At 37.8% G+C, this 20862-nt stretch overlaps 3 protein-coding genes across 4 annotated transcripts; 1 reads left to right on the top strand and 2 right to left on the bottom strand.

Moving 5' to 3' along the window:
• Positions 1–829: 829 nt before the first annotated feature.
• LOC121764960 (potassium channel SKOR-like) lies at positions 830–7865 on the top strand. Of its 2 annotated transcripts, none has more exons than XM_042160993.1 (13): positions 830–1454; positions 2848–3072; positions 3158–3221; positions 3302–3641; positions 3988–4283; positions 5091–5171; positions 5475–5573; positions 6002–6223; positions 6348–6536; positions 6869–6944; positions 7028–7322; positions 7406–7533; positions 7615–7865. In XM_042160993.1, exons 1-13 carry the CDS (start codon positions 1213–1215, stop codon positions 7863–7865), a joined length of 2508 nt encoding a protein of 835 aa, XP_042016927.1. In that variant the 5' UTR covers positions 830–1212. The 2 variants fall into 2 exon arrangements, with proteins under 2 accessions (XP_042016927.1, XP_042016926.1); XM_042160992.1 differs by having other exon boundaries at positions 7612–7865.
• Positions 7866–7933: 68 nt separating this feature from the next.
• Positions 7934–9236, bottom strand: LOC121764961 (probable methyltransferase At1g29790). The gene has a single exon (XM_042160994.1). It carries the CDS (start codon positions 9056–9058, stop codon positions 7934–7936), a length of 1125 nt encoding a protein of 374 aa, XP_042016928.1. The 5' UTR covers positions 9059–9236.
• Positions 9237–9734: 498 nt separating this feature from the next.
• Positions 9735–10583, bottom strand: LOC121765004. Its single transcript, XM_042161040.1, has 3 exons — positions 10449–10583; positions 10289–10371; positions 9735–10185 (listed from the first exon to the last, which is right to left on the bottom strand). Exons 1-3 carry the CDS (start codon positions 10531–10533, stop codon positions 9901–9903), a joined length of 453 nt encoding a protein of 150 aa, XP_042016974.1. The 5' UTR covers positions 10534–10583; the 3' UTR covers positions 9735–9900.
• Positions 10584–20862: the final 10279 nt, after the last annotated feature.

The raw sequence follows: 20862 nt of genomic DNA, 5'->3' as shown, positions 1-20862 counted from the left end.
TGTAATGTGCTGGAAGTCTTGATATGAATCAGGCTGTAAATGGGATCAAGAACCGTTCGATAAGTCGTGAATGAAATTATTGATGCCACAATTGAATATTAAATTTTTTTATAAGTCGGATTCAAAATTAAGGAGAGATAAAATTCATAACATATTTAATATTCAAAGATGTACTATATTTTTTTGTTCTACAATGAGATATTTATTCCTTTACATGAGCAAAAATAAAACTTACATGAAAATAAACTAGAAAAGAAAATAAATTTAAAAGAAAGCCTGATTAATCAAAATAAAGAATATTAAAGTCAATTAATATTAGTCAATAATTTCATTTATCTAATTAACTAGAAAAATAAATAAATACTAAAACAACTCATGAAATATAAAAATCATGATATATTGAATGCATCTATTTTGTCCTAAATACGTTGAAGCCATTAAATATTTTATCTAAAACTGTGATATATTCAAAATTCAATTTTATACTGATAGAGGTAATTGTAAGTTTGTTTTTAAATCATTTTAGAAAGAAAACATGACCTAAAAATGACCACAAATTCAAATTTTGTAAAATAACTTTAAAAACTAACTAATAATGATATCAACAAAAAATGCATAATTTATCGATAACCAGATTAAAAAATACCATGGTATGAATTTGGTAAGCGTTTTGTAATTCTTGTTTTGATTAAAATCTCAAAACTTACTAATTGGAGTATATGTTTGAAATTGTAAATGCTCGCGCCAACCAGGTGTAATGAGCAGCAGTATATTAAAACGTGAAATAAACATTACAACCAAAAAACAGTATGAAATAAATATTCCCGGATACATAATTTAAAATCTATTTAAACAAGTAGTAAAACACTTCTCGTTGTATAAATAATTGATGACTCAAATCGGTTGATGCAGGCAGGGCTAGCTAGCTAGCTAGGGGTTTATGAATTCCAATACCGCCGAATCCCATCCCTGCATTTCTCATCGTCAAATCGCAGCCGTAGATTTTGATCAACGGTAACATTGCTCATCTTTCCCGTGAATTCCAACAGCCATCTCCCGTGATTTTCCGGCCGAAGCATTTCACAATTTCTCCCTCAAAAAAAAAAAAAAAACGTTTCCAGAAACTCCGAAATTCACGAAACTTCCACAATCAACTTAAGATAATTACTATCAAAACCCTCGCTCTGTTGATTTTTGTTGGAGAAGAGGAAAATGGAGTCGTTCAAGCGGAAATCATTTAAGATCGGGCACGGTGAAATTGGAGAGGAAGGCGGCTCGAGCCACGGCGGGGAGGAATACGAGGTGGAGGATCTAAGGGAGCGAATCCAGTCGTCACGCGGCAGCCGATTAACTCTGGTTGAGAACGAGTTGGAGACGAACTCCACTCGCCGGAGATTCAGCAGGCACAACCTCATCAATGGCTTCAGAGATCTGTTCATCCACCCTGACAACAGGTAATTTTATTTATCGTTTATCATTTAAACACACCCTGCTATTTTAATCGACCGGAAATTAACGCACAGTCATTATTTAAATCATCGTTTTCTTTTTATTTCTATCTTAATTTTTTTACTGTTGTGGGATGCGGTTAATCGTTTATTGAGTCGAAGTTTGAAAACAATGGGGGTTGGATTTCGTATTTGATAAAAGTAGTGGGGTTTAGGAGTAATTGCTTGAGTCTTTTTGGGGAGGGCGACATTCCCGCCACTGAAACTGGTAGACACGTGGTGGGAGTCTATTTGTTAGTCTGCGCCTGGTTGGGTAAATTTCTTCATATTTTTCTTTGTTTTAGTTGCTTGAAGTCAAGGTGGTTTGAACTATTTTATTTTTATACGTAACAATGGTTTGAACTATTTTATTTTTATACGTAACAATTGTCATATCCTCACTACTAGTATTATTTTTTATTAATAAAACACATATTACATCATTTATTTTAATATATTAAATGACATCAGACACAATTACACAAAGAAGCCATCACTAATAGATACATATCAAAATTTTAGTACGTCTTAAAAATTGCACAAGTGAACTTGGACGAATTGTGTTTTAATTTCACTCATATATTTTATACACAAATTTAACCTGTACATTTGATGCATCACATGGGATGCAAATAAATACTCTGACCTTTGATAACTATGAAAAATAGATCGATCTTTGCTTAGTCTTTTTTCAAAATATAAATGATCCAAAGTTTTTTAATTCTCAAAGCTCTATATATAAAAAAAGTCTGCAAAAGGTGTATATATATTTTTATCCATTAATTCTCATGTTTTTTTAATGTGTATATCACATTTCAACATATAAGTGCACATAGTGTGTGGAAGCGGCTTGCAACTGTATATAACACCTCACTATATTTATCCCATTTAACATGGTAGGTTAATCTGTGTATCATATTTATTCTTCTTAACATAGTAAATTGAAAACTTCAAACCGAAAAAAAAAACAGATTAAAAAAAATGTAGAACATAGAACTACAACTGCATTGCATGGATCAGATTTACTGTATTCAAACAGGAAAATACATCTGAAATATCAAAATTCTTAAAATTTCATTTGTTTTGTTGGGATAAAATGCAATGGCAAAGCCGTTGTCAAAAATGGGTTTTTCTTGCATTTGCTAGGAGTAAATATAAACTTCAAGAAGAAGGTAGCTTTGGCATATTGGCACATCACTTCTATGTTGTCATTTATAGAGATCATAAATGCATAAAACTTTATCTTGTAACCTGTGTTGTTGGGCCTCCATCAAACGATTAAATCAGTTAAGCAGAGTTACTCCAACTTATCAGAAATTTCTTTGCCTCGGGAATGTTGATTCTCAAAACAAATATGCAGGTGGTACAAGGCATGGGAGAAATTTATACTATTATGGGCAATATACTCGTCATTCTTCACTCCGTTGGAGTTCGGGTTCTTCAGGGGACTACCAGAGAACCTGTTCATTTTAGACATTGTTGGCCAGGTGGCATTCCTACTCGACATTGTCTTGCAATTCTTTGTGGCTTACAGGGATAGTCATTCCTACAAAATGATCTACAAGCGCAATCCAATTGCTCTACGGTACTTATTTTCTTTTTCCTTGTAGTTTGTATACGATAGCTTATATTGCACCATCCACAAATAAAGGTTGGTATTCTGTTTGCAGGTACATTAAATCTCATTTTTTTCCGGATCTACTAGCTTGTATGCCGTGGGATATCATCTACAAGGTTTGACTCGTGTGTTTTCTTTTAATATTTCTGCATCTGCTTATTTGAAAAACATACATGTAATATATACATTTCAATAGGCTTGTGGAAGAAAAGAAGAGGTGAGGTATCTTCTGTGGATCAGACTGATACGGGTTCGCAGACTAACGGATTTCTTTCAGAGGATGGAAAAGGACATCAGAATCAATTATCTCTTCACGAGGATAGTGAAACTAATAGCTGTTGAACTTTACTGCACGCATACAGCAGCTTGCATCTTCTACTACCTAGCCACGACGCTCCCTGAAGAGCAGGAAGGTTACACATGGATTGGGAGCTTGAAATTGGGTGACTATAGTTATTCACAATTCAGAGATATAGACATATGGAAGCGTTACACTACTTCAATGTATTTTGCCATTGTCACCATGGCAACTGTAGGTAAGGGTTTTTTAACTTTCCACATTAAGCATAGAAAATACTCTATAAGCATATTTGATTCTTTCATAAAATTAACATGTTCAATTTTGCATTGCAACTTGTTTTATTAAGTTATACGTAACAGAGAAATGTTAGTTGAGCCTAGCTTTTCCTAAAATACTCCATGTTTTTCTGTCATGTTGTAACTTACTGAAAAATGAGAAAACTACTCACTCATAAGTACTTCGATAATGCTTTAGCTCTTGCTTTCTCCATGCTATCTAGTATCTATACTGTCTTTTTGGTACACTATGTGCATAATCAATGTGAATGTTCCATTTATGCTGTTTTTCTCTTGTTTGTGCAGGTTATGGAGATATACACGCAGTCAATCTGAGAGAAATGATATTCATCATGATCTATGTTTCATTTGACATGGTTCTTGGCGCATATTTGATTGGTAACATGACGGCGCTGATTGTGAAAGGATCCAAGACTGTAAGATATAGGGACAAAATGACAGATCTTACCAAATATATGAACAGAAACAGATTAGGAAGGGAACTACGTAATCAAATAAAAGGGCATTTGCGTTTGCAATATGAAAGCAGCTATACCGATGCCGCTGTTCTACAAGATATCCCAATGTCTATTCGTGCCAAGGTAGGAATCTGGAAATGATATCACCTTCCGTGAGTTGAAAAATTACAATGCATGCTATTATATAGTATGGTCAAAACAATGGCCATTGTGTGTGTCACTGTGTGTTTGGGTAAGAGAGAGATATGCTTGTTCTTAGTACATCTAATCAGAACAAGTTGCTTGAATTGGCCTTAACTCAAGTTTACTCATGAAACTTACAATCATTACTCCGTTATTTGTTCGTTGATGCCTAATTATGGATTTTGCCTGTCTTGCTGAATTTTTGCAATGTAGAGTTCCAATTCAGAATTCTTAAAATTTGATGGTTTGAACTAGCTGATTTGTCTGTGCACTGTTTTGTGAAACTATACTATTCCATTATTTGAATCCTCTTAGTTCAACAAATGTGCACAATTTCTTCTATGCCAGAGATCTCTGCAATATAGTTGGATCCGGACAATTCGTTGAATTATAATTCTTGAACGATTCTAAGTGATTGTAGCTGTTTTGATGCTCTACCTTAAATTCATTTCACATGTTAATTATGCATTGCAAAGCTATATTTTTGGTATGTGTATTTATGTAGACATAGAAGTTTTTAATAAAATAAATTTGTTCTTTCTCTCTTTCTCTGCTGATTCTTATTGGGTAAAGACGTAAAGTGCTCTTTGCGTTGAGAACTTGAGATATTTTAGTCCATTGTTTATCTTAGATGTATCGTCAATGCACAACATTTGTTATCCAATTATAGATAACTCTTCATTTGTGTGATCATCCACAAAACACCAAATGAACCTTTTCATTGACATGGTCATTTATTTCTTGCAGATATCTCAGACTTTGTATAAGTCATATGTGGAAAACATTCCCCTTTTCAAATGTTGCTCCCAAGAATTCATCAATCAAATTGTAAGTTAGTCATTTGGTCACCAACTAATTTCGTTCGACAATTGAATGCGCTATTGGATATTATTCTTTTCTTTTTATTTGTGGGCTACTTATATGCCATCACTTCCAACTTTTTTTATACACAAAGATTGTTCTGGTATCAACATTAATGTGAAAAATGTATGTAACGCAGTTTGGATGAATACATACAGTTTCTAAAATACTCCTTTCTGGGTTGCCTTCGAATGATATATATGTTCAATGCATATCATTCAATCTTTGGTTCATGCTGCTAATTCTTTTCACACGTATTTCTCTCTGTAGGTAACTCGGGTCCATGAGGAATTTTTTCTCCCTGGAGAAGTCATAATGGAACAGGGGAATGTAGTGGATCAACTCTATTTTGTTTGTCATGGTGTCTTGGTATGACTTTCTTACTCTCAAATCTTAAAGTGTTATATTTTGAAACATGAGTTCCTCCCAAACTCTTTTCCATCAGTGTAACATTTCCAAATTGACATGGTTACTCGTCATGCAAAATAAAGATATACATATATCTTAAAAAAAAACCTATGGCTTGTAGCAAGCATGTTATTGTGGAAGTGAATCTATCTAAACCTTTTGTAGGACAGATGGCCGAACTTTCAGTCGTCAACTGCAAACCAGAAATCTTGTCTTGAGATTTATCAGTAGTTAGAACACAGTAGTGTACAACTTGAACAGGCACTATTAATTCTTGAATTGCCAAGTCATGCAACATGTTTTAGATACATTTTAAACTGATTTTTTGTTGAATATCTTTATCACACTTTTTGATGTGATATTAATTCGGTAGGTTCCATATTATACAGGAGGAGGTTGGAATAGGGGCTGACGGATTAGAAGAGATTCTGTCTCTTCTAGAGCCTAACAGCTCGTTTGGAGAGATTTCCGTTCTGTGCAACATTCCTCAGCCTTATACTGTACGTGTATGTGAACTATGCAGACTCCTGCGTATTGATAAACAATCTTTCTCCAATATTCTTGAGATATATTTCCACGATGGACGGAAAGTCTTGACTAACTTGTTGGAGGTAATTCAACTATAGAAACATGCCTACTAGCTGCCATTATGCTGACTCTCTTAGCATTAATGAAGTCTCTTGGAAAAATAATCTAATCTTCCCCATTCTTCTAACTATAATCAAATTTTGATAGGGAAAAGAATCTAATATTCGTCTGAAGCAATTGGAGTCGGATATTACATTCCATATTGGTAAACAAGAAGCTGATCTTGCCTTGAGACTGAACAGTGCAGCATTTTACGGTGACCTATATCAACTTAAAAGCGAAATCCGTTCTGGAGCAGATCCAAGCAAGAAAGATTATGACGGAAGGACAGCCCTGGTATGGTCTTAACAGTTAGTTATCTGTTAATATTCAGTACTAGACATTCATTTTGTGATGTGTGTACTTGCTGATTCATTGCCTACTGCCCTTTTTCACTCTCTTAAATTGTTTCTGGCATCACTTACTGATTTTGAATCTGTGATGCATCCAATGAAACCAATATATAAAATTTCGTAAATTTCTTTTCTTTTCTCTCATCTTTATTTCTTTAGGCAGCAATATGTAAGTATTAGGAAAAGCATAGTTGGATGTACAATAATCTGAGGTCAAGTTCATGGGTCAAATAAAATGGCATAAAATAGTGATGAGATGGTTTCTCTGTTCCTCAGCATCTTGCTGCATCAAGAGGATACGAAGATATCACTACGTTCCTGATACAAGAACGTGTAGACATCAACGCAGAAGGTAAGCTCTAGAACCATCTACATGGATCCTCATTCAGTAACAATTGTGTCATATTACTGAAATTGTGTTGCTTCTCTAAATAGATAATTTCGGTAACACCCCCTTGCTGGAAGCCATAAAGAATGGACATGACAAGGTCGCTTCATTACTTTATAAAGAAGGGGCCATGGTGAAAATAGACAATGTTGGTAGCTACTTGTGCTCAGTGGTTGCAAGAGGAGATTCAGATCTCCTGAGAAGGTTGTTGTCCAATGGCATCGATCCCAACTCGAAAGACTACGATAATCGAACCCCCCTTCACGTAGCTGCCTCTCAAGGATTGTATCTAATGGGCAAGTTGCTTGTGGAAGCAGGAGCCAGTGTCTTCGCCAAAGACAGGTAACATAAATACACAATTGATTGTTCACTTTTATTTATCGGTAAAATTACTCCGCAACTGAAACATCACCGTTGTCTTTCAGATGGGGAAACAGTCCAATAGATGAAGCGAGAATGTGCGGAAACAAAAACATGATCAGACTCCTGGAAGAGGCGAAGACAGCGCAATTATCCGAGTATCCCGATAGCCCCCACTCCCATGAGGTCACAGGTAGTCATATCTATAATTCAAGAATATATGTTGAGAATGTGGAAAATCAGTTGATTAAAGTGGGATTTGTAAGTGTAGCAGAGCTAAGACATGCAAAGAAGAAGTGCACGGTGTTTCCATTTCATCCATGGGATAATACTAAACAAGGCCAAAGACACGGAGTTGTGATGTGGGTTCCTCACAGCATGGAAGAGCTAATCGAAGCGGCATCCCATCAACTCGGGATGCTTGATGCAGAATGCATCATATTATCCGAAGACGGAGGGAAAATTCTCGAGGCCGAAATGATTACAGAAGCACAAAAGTTGTATCTCATCTACCAAACAACTTGAAAATCTTATTAGATGCAATTGCAATAGAGGAATGCATTTTGTAACATGTTACTTCTTCCCTTGCCTAATCACCAAGAATTGTTTAATGGCTTCTCCAAGAGCGCAGACAGGTACATCTCGTTGAGCTCCTCCCCTCTATCAAGCTTCCTTCCCACCTCCCACCGCAACTTCTGAAACCCGACGCTCTCTATAAGAGGCGCGTAGACATTCTCCAGCTCGTTCCCGACGCAGAAGAAGTGATCCAGCCAGAACAAGCCGCCGGGCCTGAGCACTCTGTATATGTCAAACACCATAAAATGCAGCAGCTGCGCCGGGATCCAGTTGCTCAGCACGTGCATCGAGTGGATTATATCCAACGTGTTGTCGAAAAACGGAAGCCTCTGCGAGATGCTGATGTAGAGCGGGACGACCCCTCTCGCGGCGATGAAGTTGTTGAACGGCCCGTTGAGGTTCATGGAGGTCGTCAGGATCGTTACGTTCCGCTCCCTCATCCTCACCGCGAAGGTCGCCACTCCCCCGCCTATGTCAAGCCCGATGCGCATGGTCCCGGGGGGCTTCGTGGCGAGGACCTCGTCGATGGTGAAGTCGAGGCTGGAGGAGGTCGAGTGGCCCGTCCAGCGGCGGCTCTCGCGGCCGGCCAGGTCGAAGCAGTCCTTGCAGTCGTCGAAGGCCTTCTGGCTGTGGCCGCGGTTGACGAGGCACGTGTAGTTCTTGCAGGTGTAGGCGGTCCACACGACGGAGGCGTCCGAGGGGGTGGACCAGAGGCAGGACGGGAGGGGGAGGGGCTCTGCGGCGCGGCTTGGGGAGGCAGGGCGGCAGCGGCGGCGGGGGAGGGGCTCGCAGCCCTTGAGGAGGAGTTTTTGGGAGAGGAGCTCGTCGTCCGGGCATGATCCGTTCACTTGGTACGTCATGTAACGGTGGAGGTCGCTTTCGAAGAGGGTGCATGAGCTTCCGACCGAGGGGAGGATCTCGTCAGAGTCGAAGTTGCGGTTGAAGCCGAGTGGGAGCTTCTGTGGGGATGTGAAGGCGAGGAACTCGGAGGGGAGGTCCGGCTCGGCCGCGGCGGGGGTGGTTTGGAGGTGAGGGCTGAGGGAGCAAGAGGAAGAGTAGAGAGTTGTGGAGATGAATAGAGTGAGGAGATTGGATGAGAGTAGCAGGAGAAGGAAAAAGAGGGTGTTACAAGAGTATTCCATTATGGTTTGAGATTCATTTTGTTTTGGGTGGAGTTGTATATTTAATATTTCAAGCTCATGTTAGGTTGAACTTAAATAATAAGGGTCAATGTTTGGATGCAGCTTCGGACGTAGGTGCTTTGCTATTACTTAATTGTTTAAACTATAGCAGTATGTGTTGGGTGTCCTGAATAAAATATCGGAGTGGCTACTGACTTACTGACAAGTGAGGAAAGTCAACCCATTCCAGATTTAGTTTCTACTAGAGTTTATGGACATTCACAAGTATTTTCTCACATCCACCTTGGCTCATCAAAATCCTACACGGATCCGACTTTAAAACAGCAAAGAACAATATTTCTGTCATTCTTAATTACTCGTTTATAAGTAAAAACATACTCCCTCTGCCCCATCTTACTTGAAGCGTTTCTTTTCGACATGAAATTTAAGAAAATCGTGATTAATGAGTTAAATAAAGTAGAAAAGAGAATAAAGTAAGAGAGAGACGAGAGAGATAAAGTAAAAAATAATAATAAAATAAGTGTGATTAGATGTTTTATTTTTAGCCAAAAAGAGAAACAACTCAAGGAACTTGAGACACCAAAATGAAATACGACTCAAGTAACTTGGGACAAAGCGAATTGAGACACCAAAATGAAATACGACTCAAGTAACTTGGGACAAAGCGAATGTCGTAATATCTAATGGATGTTTATACCTAATCCCTAATCACACAATTATTGTAACACCAACCTTCAAAGCCAACACTCTTCGAACTATTTCAAAATTCCTTTCCCACTAATCAATTCCATTCATCTTTACACAACAAAATAAATGAGCAAGTATATGAGGCCTTGGGAGGATCAATTGACTTCCATCATCAGCATAAGTGGACAAGGATCGAATCCCATTATTGCAGTGTAGTTGCAATATCTCACAGGCACAAGTGTGAGACTTTGCGAAGTGGACTTTTGGTAGGATACAGAGTTACGACCCTCCTCCTTAGCAGGCCACTGCTTACCATGATTTAACGCTCCCTCACAATAATACTGGCCGAAATGAGGGATTTCAACCTTCTTTGCATAATTGATATTTGATTCTTGTAATACTCCATCCATCCCATAAAAATGTAGGCAATGGATATGGCACTGAAATTAAGACAAAATTCATAAAGTAGAAATGGGGAAAATGGAATGGTAAAGTAAGAGAATGGTATGGTAAAATAAGGGAGAAGAGTATTTGTTCGTTTACCAGGTTCGACACAAAATCATAAATAAGCTCTAACACGGATTGACAAGCATTTGGTACTAACTTTCCTCCTCCCTTTTTAATAACTAAATGAAAAGAAAATAGGACCAAAATGAGAGTGAGTACAAGAAAGAAAGATGCATTTGGGAATGAGAAATACAACCTTCCAATTGGAAGAGAAAAAAATGGTACAATGGAAAATTGATCAAGGGGGCTCTGCTGTAACATGGATTTCTTTTTTTTTTCATTGTCTGCTCCGCTCTTTTTCCTCTCTTTTCCTCTAAACGAAAAATGAAGAGAGACTCGTTTCCCAATGAAGGAGGACTTGTAATTATGGATCTTGATCCCAGGGACTTTCTATAAGAGAAGCAAAGTCAAGATATTGGCATCTAGCCACATAGAAGAACATCCAGCTGGGTCAAAGTCAAGATATTGGCATTTAGCTTTGTACAAGATTCAAACTTAGGAATGAAGTTGCTCGACTAGAGGAGATCCCTAGCTTGTCTAGCCTATACGAAGCAAGCCTACTCTTCTTCATGTGAAAAAGAATCCTCTCCTATTCAGTCCTCGTGGATATATTATTTCATGTAGGCGTCAAGGCACAAAAAGTTATAAATCAAACGCTGCTAAAGCCAAGTAGTCCTGAAAAATGGTAGTTAAAGTAGTGTTAGTGGATAGTGAGACCTACATTATTAAATTGATATAACTTTTTGAAAATGGAATATATATTTTTATGGAATGGACGTCAACATTAAATTGTGAAAGTCAAAAGTTCAAAACTTAAAGTAAACAAGGAGTGATTTAAAAAAAGAAATAAAAAATGTTATTTGATGTACTAACTTTAGGAGTCCCGATCATTTTTGCACATTCATTTAATAAAAATGATAATAAATAGTTAAAGTGGAGAAACTGTAAAGTAATAAAGAGAATAATACTGAGAAGTAAACTTGATTTAATTTATATAAATTCATTATAGAATGAATTTTTTTTATAATCTTATTAGCAGTTTATTAAATACTTCCTTCGTCCCACTTTATGAGTTCCAGTCACTTTTGCACACTCGTTTTATAAAAATGATACTCCCTCCGTCCACAAAGATTGTCTCACTTTGGCTAGACACGAGTTTTAAGAAATGTAATGAAAAGTGAGTTGAAAAAGTTAGTGGAATGTGGGTCCTACATTTATATATTAGTTTTATAATAAAATGTGAGTATGAATAAGTTAGTGGAATATGAGGTCCACTACCAAATATGGTAAAAAGTGAAATGAGACAAATTTTGTGGGACGGACTAAAATAGAAAAATGGGACAATCTTTGTGGGACGGAGGGAGTAATAAATAGTTAAAGTGGAGAAATAATAAAGTTCTCAGCATTATTCTCTCTCTTACTTTACCATTTCTTCACTTTAACTATTTATTATCATTTTTATAAAACGAGCGTGCAAAAGTGACCGAAAACTCCTAAAGTGGGACGGATGGAACATTTAATAAACTGCTAATAAGATTTTAATTTTTTTTCATTCTATAATGAATTTATATAAATTAAATCAAGTTTTCTTTGATTTTTAGCCAGAATTATTATTTCAGTTCTTTTTTTTTTAATAAAGTGAAAGAAACGATCTGCGTCTTTTCATCATATTTCTTTAAGTATATAGTTTTTCTAATTTATATTACTAGGTTTCGTTTAAACTTTAAACTAACAATTGTATAATGGTATAGATAATAATATATGATTGTAAATACAATAATATAAATTACATATTTGACGTACTAATATTAAAGTTATGACATATCCAATCTCGTGCTACCACGTATGTAATATTGTAAATACTAAAATGCAATATACATTTGTAGAAGCTATAGATGGATTTCAGAGATTGCATTTTAGCTATAGACAAATTACATTTTTATTGTTGAATTTTGCATTTTAGACATGACTGTTTAATTTGCATTTTATATATAGACGGATTGCATTTATATAGTTTATTTTGCATTGTAGACAATTTATGTTAAAATGCAAAACTTAATATAAAATGTAAATATTGGAGGGAAGCTGCTCAAATCTAATCTGTGAACTTCTGTTTTATCACTTCCTTTGGAAGTCAGACACTTGTTATGATGGTTGGATTAGTTGAATAAGCTTACTTTGTGTAAAAATTATTGATTCCAGATTGCATATCTCTTCGTGATGAAGCTTTGATTTTACCTTGAAAGTCGAAAGAGTATTCAGGTTGGTTCTAGACTACTAGTTTGTTCTGATACATGAATGCATAATTGTTCACAAAAATATTACATACTGCAGGTTTTCAGATTGTATTTAAAATTTTAACAAAAGCCATTTTATCTTACAATTGCATTGCATTGAATTGAATAGAATATTAATACCACGTTTGATTTTTACAGAAACTACTGTTTGTCAAAATGATTTTTTCAATAAATAAAGGCTTAAACCACATCCAGTCAAGATATAATTAGTCAATGGTGATGAAAATAAAATCCAAGCAAAAACCAACAAAAAGCACAAAAAACTAAGAAAGAAGCAAAAGAGACACCCAAACCAATAAGACCAAACTAAAAGGAACAACAAACTCAACACCACTTCAACAAGTAACGCTCAAGCAGCCAAACACTACAAGGAAGAGTAACCTTAGCACAACAGTGAAATAATAATGGTTTGTCGATTTTTTCCTGGCCATCTGTTAAGGACCTAAATCCTTAACGTCGATTTTCACACAAAATCAAGAAACTAGATGTCGTCGTTGTCGAGCGCCCAACGTTGGGTCGTGACTTGGACGGCAAAAAAGGGGCGGTTGAGCGCGAGATCAGCCTCGTCGGCAACCTTAGGAGATGTTTCTTGTTTGCTACTCAATTGAGCCAAAAGAATGATAATTTCATATATTGATTGAATGAATAAAAAAGATAACAGTCTATCCTATTTATAATGCTACTGACTTAATGAATAAGAAAACAAAGATATAGAAAAAGATATGCTAAATCCCTATAATATCTAAACTAAATAATAATAATAGAGGTTCATATCAACTCCCCCACGGTTAAAATCCACCTTGTCCTCAAGGTGGGAACCACGAAACAAAAAGGAGAGTTGAAAGCAGAAGCTTCGGCGAGGCAACTCCTCCTGGATCAAACACACACCGAACAGATGAACGTCTCCCTTCTTCATTTCCATAAAAAATCAACAAAGGAGACCCAACTTTGTCGGAAAAATTCCTTGCCAAATCGAAAAGCTTGTCCACGCCTCCCAGAATGCCCAAGCATGGCATGTCATTACTCGGAGGGATCAACCTTGCATCTTTGTCGAGCGATGTTGATCGATGATTCATACTTGGAGCATCACCGACATTCAAATCCACATAGACACAAGCAATTACGGGCAAATCGGTGTAAGCACCATCTCCTTTCTTGCCCCAACAATTTCCAACAACATTTTTGGATGACACTTGAACAACATTGAGTGAGACGATTATCTTCTCCACTTCACCAATAGAACCATCCTCCTCTTTATCTTCTAGCAATGTCTCCTCCTTTTCACCAATCTTCTTATCATATACCCCAACGAGCACTTGCGGTGACTCATTGTCGTTCTTGACAATCTCTTTGTTCTTGACGAACTCTCCAGGGGACTCGTTGTTTGGAACATCAAGAGGAGCGCCATCATTGTGAACATCGGTAACGTCATGGGGAACATCATCACCGAATACTATCGTGGGAGTATTATCAATTTTCTCTTCAGCTAAATTCTCATCTTGAATGTTCTCCTCTAACTCCTCTCCATCATCCGCATAACAGAGAATGCGTTGTTTACACACATGTCCCATCACCCATTTCTCGGGACAGTGCCAGCAGAGACCCAACCTGGACCGTTCTGACTTCTCCGCCTGGGAGACCCGTATTAGCGGCAGGCGTGGCTGCTCCGGAGTTTGACTGGTCACACGTGCGGGCTGATTGTACAGGTCCCGCGTTGGCTTTTCGGTGGAGTAGCAGGGCTGGTGGGAGGAGGGCTGGACTCGCGCTCTCACCTCCTCCCGAGGGCGAGGTGGGTCCCAGCACGTCTCCGAGCGTCGGGGCCGGTTAACGGTCGGGTAGCCGCGGTCCTGCTGTTGCGCCGGTGGGTCCCAGCACGTTGGGCGGTGCCGCTGCGTTGCGGTTGTCGGGTAGCTATCAAACCCTAATTGGGTCTGATGCTCTCCGCGATCAGATAAGTGGCCACCCCTCTCGATGTAGCCACCGCGGTGTTGGGGCCAAGCGTCTTGCGCACGATCGCGGTACTCGATGGGCTGGTATCTCGGCCGTGGGTGACGATCAGGTGGATCCAAGTGGTGTGAGACGTAAGGTGATTCTGGATCAGGCCACGACGGCGGACGAAGTACTTCCACCCGGCTGCTCGGAGGGTCCCAACTGGTTACATGGCAAGGTTGGGCCGGCTGGTAGGGACGGAATGGCTGTGTAGCCTGAGGGAAGTCGTATTGACGACGGCGATAGCCGGCGTAGTCGTATGACATGTTGACGGACTGAGGCGTGGCTGTGGTGGTTGATGATCGTCTGACTTCGACGCGACACGCAGGAATCCTTTCCGTCGGGCGTTGCAGAAGTAGTGTTGTCCTGCGGCTAGATCTCGGAGGCGGGACTCGACAACCAAAGCAGTTGCTGTGCGCGGAATATTTTCCGTCGGGCAGCGGTGTAGCTTCGGTTCGAGATGGTGGGAGGGTCAACTCTCAATGAGAGCACCAGTTGTTAAGGACCAAAATCCTTAAGGTCGATTTCCACACAAAATCAAGAAACTAGATGTCGTCGTTGTCGAGCGCCCAACGTTGGGTCGTGACCTAGACGGCAACAAGGGGCGGTTGAGCGCGAGATCAGCCTCGTCGGCAACCTTAGGAGATGTTTCTTGTTTGCTACTCAATTGAGCCAAAAGAATGATAATTTCATATATTGATTGAATGAATAAAAAAGATAACAGTCTATCCTATTTATAATGCTACTGACTTAATGAATAAGAAAACAAAGATATAGAAAAAGATATGCTAAATCCCTATAATATCTAAACTAAATAATAATAATAGAGGTTCGTATCACCATCTTCTAACTTTGGGTAGCTGCGCACCCACTTGACTCGGTAGGAATGGAAAATCCAGACACCAAACTTTAATCTATGAGCCCAATGTCTAAAGGATAAACTTCTTCTCAACTTTCTAATTTGACTTGTTTTTTTAAAAAATCGTCTTGTTTTTCAGCCATCAAATAGATCAAGATACAACATAGAACTACAATATCCAAATCTTCTTATCAAAATGATAGTATTATACTCCATCCGTCCACAATATAAAAAACCCTTTTGACTTGGCACGGGTTTTAAGAAATTGTTAGACTTTATAAAGAAAAGTAAAGGAGAAAGTGAATGGAATGTGATACCCATTTTTAACACTCCCTCCATCCCAGCTTATGTAATTGATTTTTTTTGCCGTTCGTGATTGATTTTTAACACTCCCTCCATCCCAGCTTATGTGATTGATTTTTAACACTCCCTCCATCCTAGCTTGGAAAAATGATTGTTGATTATTTGGGCCACTAAGTCGGTGGACTATTATTATTGGGCCTGGGAATTATTCTGGCCCAGGTAATGTGTGGGTTGTTGTGTTGCCCTAGCCCATCCTCGGATTTGATATACCCCCTTCTACTTCTCCACCGACTCACTTCATTCTGCTCTCTCTCATTCTCTCACTTTTCTCTCTCGAGTCTTTTGAGTTTCCCTTGGATTTTCTTCTCTGATAATTCTCTGGTTGTTACACAATGGTTTATCACGAGTGTTTGAGTGATTAAACGTGTGTGTGGGTGTGAGATAAGCAACTGCTTCGATTGCTTGGGTTCCAGAGGAGTTAGGGTTTCTTGTTGAGAGGTTTCTGTGATTGTGAGCTTCGAGAGTGGATAGATCCGGTGTAGTGGAGTGGTTTGGGGTTGTAATCCGTTGTGTGTGAAGAGTTTCACTGTTGGATCCAAAGTTGCTCCCTTGGATCGTGGTTTTGGTGAATAGATCTGTACTATTAGCGGGTGGCTGAGCTATATGCGATTCCTTTGATTTCTCTCTTATTACTGTATTTTATGTTTAGATCCGAGAGGATCTTGTGTTGTGTTACTAACTTGAGTATCAAGTGTGCAGGTTCTCGGTGGTTCCTTGGAGCTTCGGATCCAAGATTGCAAGTCCGAGATAATTAGCTAGCTACTGTTGTAATAGCTAGGGTTCTTTGTTAATCAGTCGCTTGGTTGATAGTTTGACTGAGCTATCTTGTACAAGACCAAAGAGGTCTCGGTAAATAGTAAATCCAAAGCTAGTCTGATCCCTACAATGATAGTAATAGTTAAAGTGGAGAGAGTAAAGGAAGAGAAAAAATAATATAAAGAAGCATCTTCTCTATATTAGTCTCTCTCTTATTTTAATTTTTCTCTACTTTAATTATTTATTATAATTTTTCCAAAATGAGTGCTGAAAATGGAACGCCTCTACTGCAGAGGGACGACGGGAGTACTATTTTGTTAATGGACCCACATTCCACTACCTCATTCTCAATCGCATTTTTATAATAAAACTAATACTCTCTTCATCCCACTCTAAGTAAACCATTTTCCTTTTTGGGATGTCCTACTATAAATGACACAATTCTAAAAATGGAAACATCACTCTCTATTTTTTTTTCTCTCTTACTTTATTGTCTCAACTTAACTCACAAAACTACACTACATAAAATCCCGTCCCGGAATAGAAATCCTCCACTTAGAGTGGGACAAAGGGATTATATAAACGTAGGACTCACATTTCACTAACTTTTTGTCACGACCGCCCTTTCTAGGGATAGAAAGTTCGGTTGAATCGCGACTAGTGGGGGACTAAAGAAGCGGGGAAAAAAGGAGGAAAATCTATTGGTTCAAAATAAGAATTAAACATGAGAATTCAGTCATTTAAATCAGAGTGCCTAGTCATAAAAGTTCGACAATTGAAAGAAACAATATTTAATGGTATCGAAAGATAAATAAAACAACGTTCAATGGAAGCATTTAAGAGTAGAATAATGTCATGTATAAGACGCAACATATTCAGAACATTTGACGATCAACTTCTTTCACTTTCAAGCTCGAAGTCAATATTATCACAATTATAAAGAATTTTAGATGTAAAGACTCTTCAAATTCAAAGTGAGTGTACATCAATTATAAGTCGAACATTGATAATTCACTTTATCCACAGAGTGGAAAATAGAAAAGCAAAGACGCGCGTGGAGTTCGTCGCATGACAATGAATGTGGCGCATGGAAAACATTCCGTTTAATTTTATAAATGAAAAATTATTATACTATTTTCGTGAAACAAGTGAAGTTAATAATAATGAGTAATCACTATGAATATGCATACAATATAAAAAGGGATGAGAACCCTAATTCTTAATTCATAGTAAAATATACGCAGCTACTACTTGTGATGGAGGTTGATTACTTCAAAAATCTACCAACAGAAATCACCACCGAAATCATGTCAGCCTTCCGTTTGCAAAGCATGGCGCGATCTGTTCGATTTTGTCAAATCCAAAATCAAAACCCCACCCGCCCTAGTTCGATTTTACTGGGGAACAACTCAACTCGGTGCAAGATTATCGAAATTGAAGACGAAGCCGATCTGGAGAGCCACGATCTTCACTACCATCCGCTCACAGATTTGGTGATCCCTCACGGAAGCACAGAATCAATTGAGGGTATCACTGCTAATGCATTGCTTCTTCTCCACTCACCATCTGTTAAAGGTATTCACATATGCAATCTGATCACTCGTGAATATACCGAGCTCAGTTACCCTGAGGACTACATTCCGAATACTCTGTTGCGATTTGGATTAGGTGTGAGCAAAATAAGTGGGCAATATAAGGTGATCTCGATTAATGGTTCCGACTCTCATTGCGTATACACCCTCGGAACAGGAACAGGAACATGGAGGAGCATTGAAACCGGGCTGCTTCTGGTTTCAGTTGCTGTGGTTTACCAATTTTATGTAATGACAACCTCCACTGGAGAGTATATGATTCGAGGAATCACTTATGGGTAGTTTGTGGTTTTGACGTTGAAACAGAATGTTTTAGCATCTTCTCTCTTCCTCCTTTGGGTATTAGATATGGGAAATTATCTGTTTTGAGGGACTGTCTCTGTTATTCTTACTACGCACTCAACAACGATGAAATTGTCATCTAGATGATGAAGGAATACCAACTCGATGAATCTTGGACCATAGAGTACAAGATGAGTACTACTGATTTAGATTTATATTTTCGTAGGCATTATATATTTGTTGAAGCTATTAGACTTTTTAAAGATGGTGATGTTTTGATGTTGCTGGACGGTTCTATTTTAGTCTACTACTCCAACAACACAAGAACTCTTCAACAAGTAAATATGTTGAAGGATGCATATGCAAAGAGGGGTTATGCCCTGATTTTCAATCCTAGCCTTCTCTCACTCAAGAGTTTCGGATTTGAGAATGTGATCTCGTTTTAGTCCGTAATTCTAGTCTACTTATGTGTTTGTGTCGAATGTTTGTTTGTCTTTGTAGACTCATCTGTCTTTTAGTGTTCGCATTGGGCTTTGTCGTGTCGAATAGAAATTGTAGTGTAAGCTATTCATTCGAATGAATTTATTGCGATATTACGCACATACTAGTTGTTACAACAGTGACTTTAATCTCATTTTTATAAGTAAATTATGTAAGAACCTTAAACCTTTAACCATATACATACAAATTAAATATAAAACATAAACTAACAGACTTATTTACTAACTAAAAATAATATTTGACGCAAATCGTTGATCGCCGTAGCAGAAGCCTTCAATTGGTGGCTTGTTATACTTATTTGCCTCTGGAGATTGTTATTCATCCGGAGCTTGTTAGTGCCATCAAATGAATAAAAGGTAATTTAATTCTTTAATCTAATGTAACTTATAGAAACATAATTATAACTTCACCATGAAAACAATTCAACCACATTAAAACGAATTATTGTTGTGATGGTAGTGTTGGCCATGTTGTTACTGTTGCAACTTTTTGAAGGCGGTGGTGAGTTTAGTTCATTATCGTGCAAACGACCAGCGAGCGTTCTAGGTAGGAATTATAACGTATCAGTCAAGCAAGCATCGAGGGGAAGTGGCTTTCGAAACCCCACCAGCCTTAGTCTGCATGACGTCGACGAAGAGGAACTTGCAGAGAACAACCACAAGAAATTATGTGTGAATTAGTTAATTACATTTAATTTATAATGTAAGTACTCCCACATATTCTTAAGTGGTACGGAATTTTAAGAGGAGCTATCAGGTGCAGTAACTGAAATGGTAAAATGTAATTGAATACTTTAATGAAGATAAAGAAGATCGAGAGATATATTTCCAAATATAGGAAGTGATCATCTTAAGTAGAACAAACTAAAAAGGAAAGGTAAATATCTTAAGTGAGACAATTTGAATAGGACAAACTAAAAAGGAAAGATGTACATCATTAGTGGGATGGAGGAGTAAAAGATTAAGAATCATATTTACTGACATAGAGAAAGTTGATGTTTGCTTTAAAATAAGTTTAAATTAGTACGCACAAAATTAATTCGGTTTAAAAAGTAATAGAAGAGAACAATATAAAAAGTGACGGGACTCTCTATCCGAAGCTTTGCAACTAGCAAGTACGTTTGCAAAGCATGGCTCAATCTGCTCGATTCCGACGATTTGGACAGATCCAAACTCAAAACCCCACCCGCCCTAGTTCGCTTTACTTCGACGGAGAGGAACTCTACTCAGTGCACAATTTTCGAAATTTAAGACGAAGCCTATCTGGAGAGCCATGATCTTCACTACAATCGTCTCACGGATTTGGAGGTCCTCATGTTTTGCATATGCAATTTGATCACTCGTAACTAAACTTAACTCTGTTGCACAATGGACTACATCTTTGATGATGATGTTGTGTTGAGTTTTGGATTTGGTATGACCAAAATAAGTGAGCAATATAAGGCGGTCTGTGTCAATATGGACGCCGGATCCGACTCTCATCATCATGTATACACCCTCAAAATAGGAACATGGAGGCGCCTTGAAGCCGACAACTATTCATCCCTTAATCTTTTCCTTAATTTCATTATTTCAATTCTTCAATTTAAATTGAAATTAATAAAAAATATTTCATTAATAAAATTTCATTTAAAAAATGAAATTACGTTAATAATTCCTAAAAATTAAGGTCTCATTTAGTAGCTATGTTACAGTTAGATAATGGGGTTTATCCATGTTAATCTATGTGTTTGATAGCTATGTCACATATCTGTGTAGCCCGTGTTTTGTATCCAGCCCGCGTGAAGCCCTCTCAAAAGCCTATGTTTCGACCAACCATATAACTTATCTATTTGCTAAGTTACAAATCTGATCTTCCAAGTTAGTTTTAAGAAAATACATTTTTACCCATTAATTTTTCTAACCATAATCGGAACATGATTGCCTCAATACATAATTAGAATTCTCTTCTTCCTCTCAAACTTGCGTTAGA

The sequence above is a fragment of the Salvia splendens genome, chromosome 14 (genome assembly GCF_004379255.2).
Source record: "Salvia splendens isolate huo1 chromosome 14, SspV2, whole genome shotgun sequence".
Lineage (NCBI taxonomy): Eukaryota > Viridiplantae > Streptophyta > Magnoliopsida > Lamiales > Lamiaceae > Salvia > Salvia splendens.
Note: the sequence above shows the minus strand (reverse complement) of the source record. Positions and strands in the feature narration are given on the sequence as shown.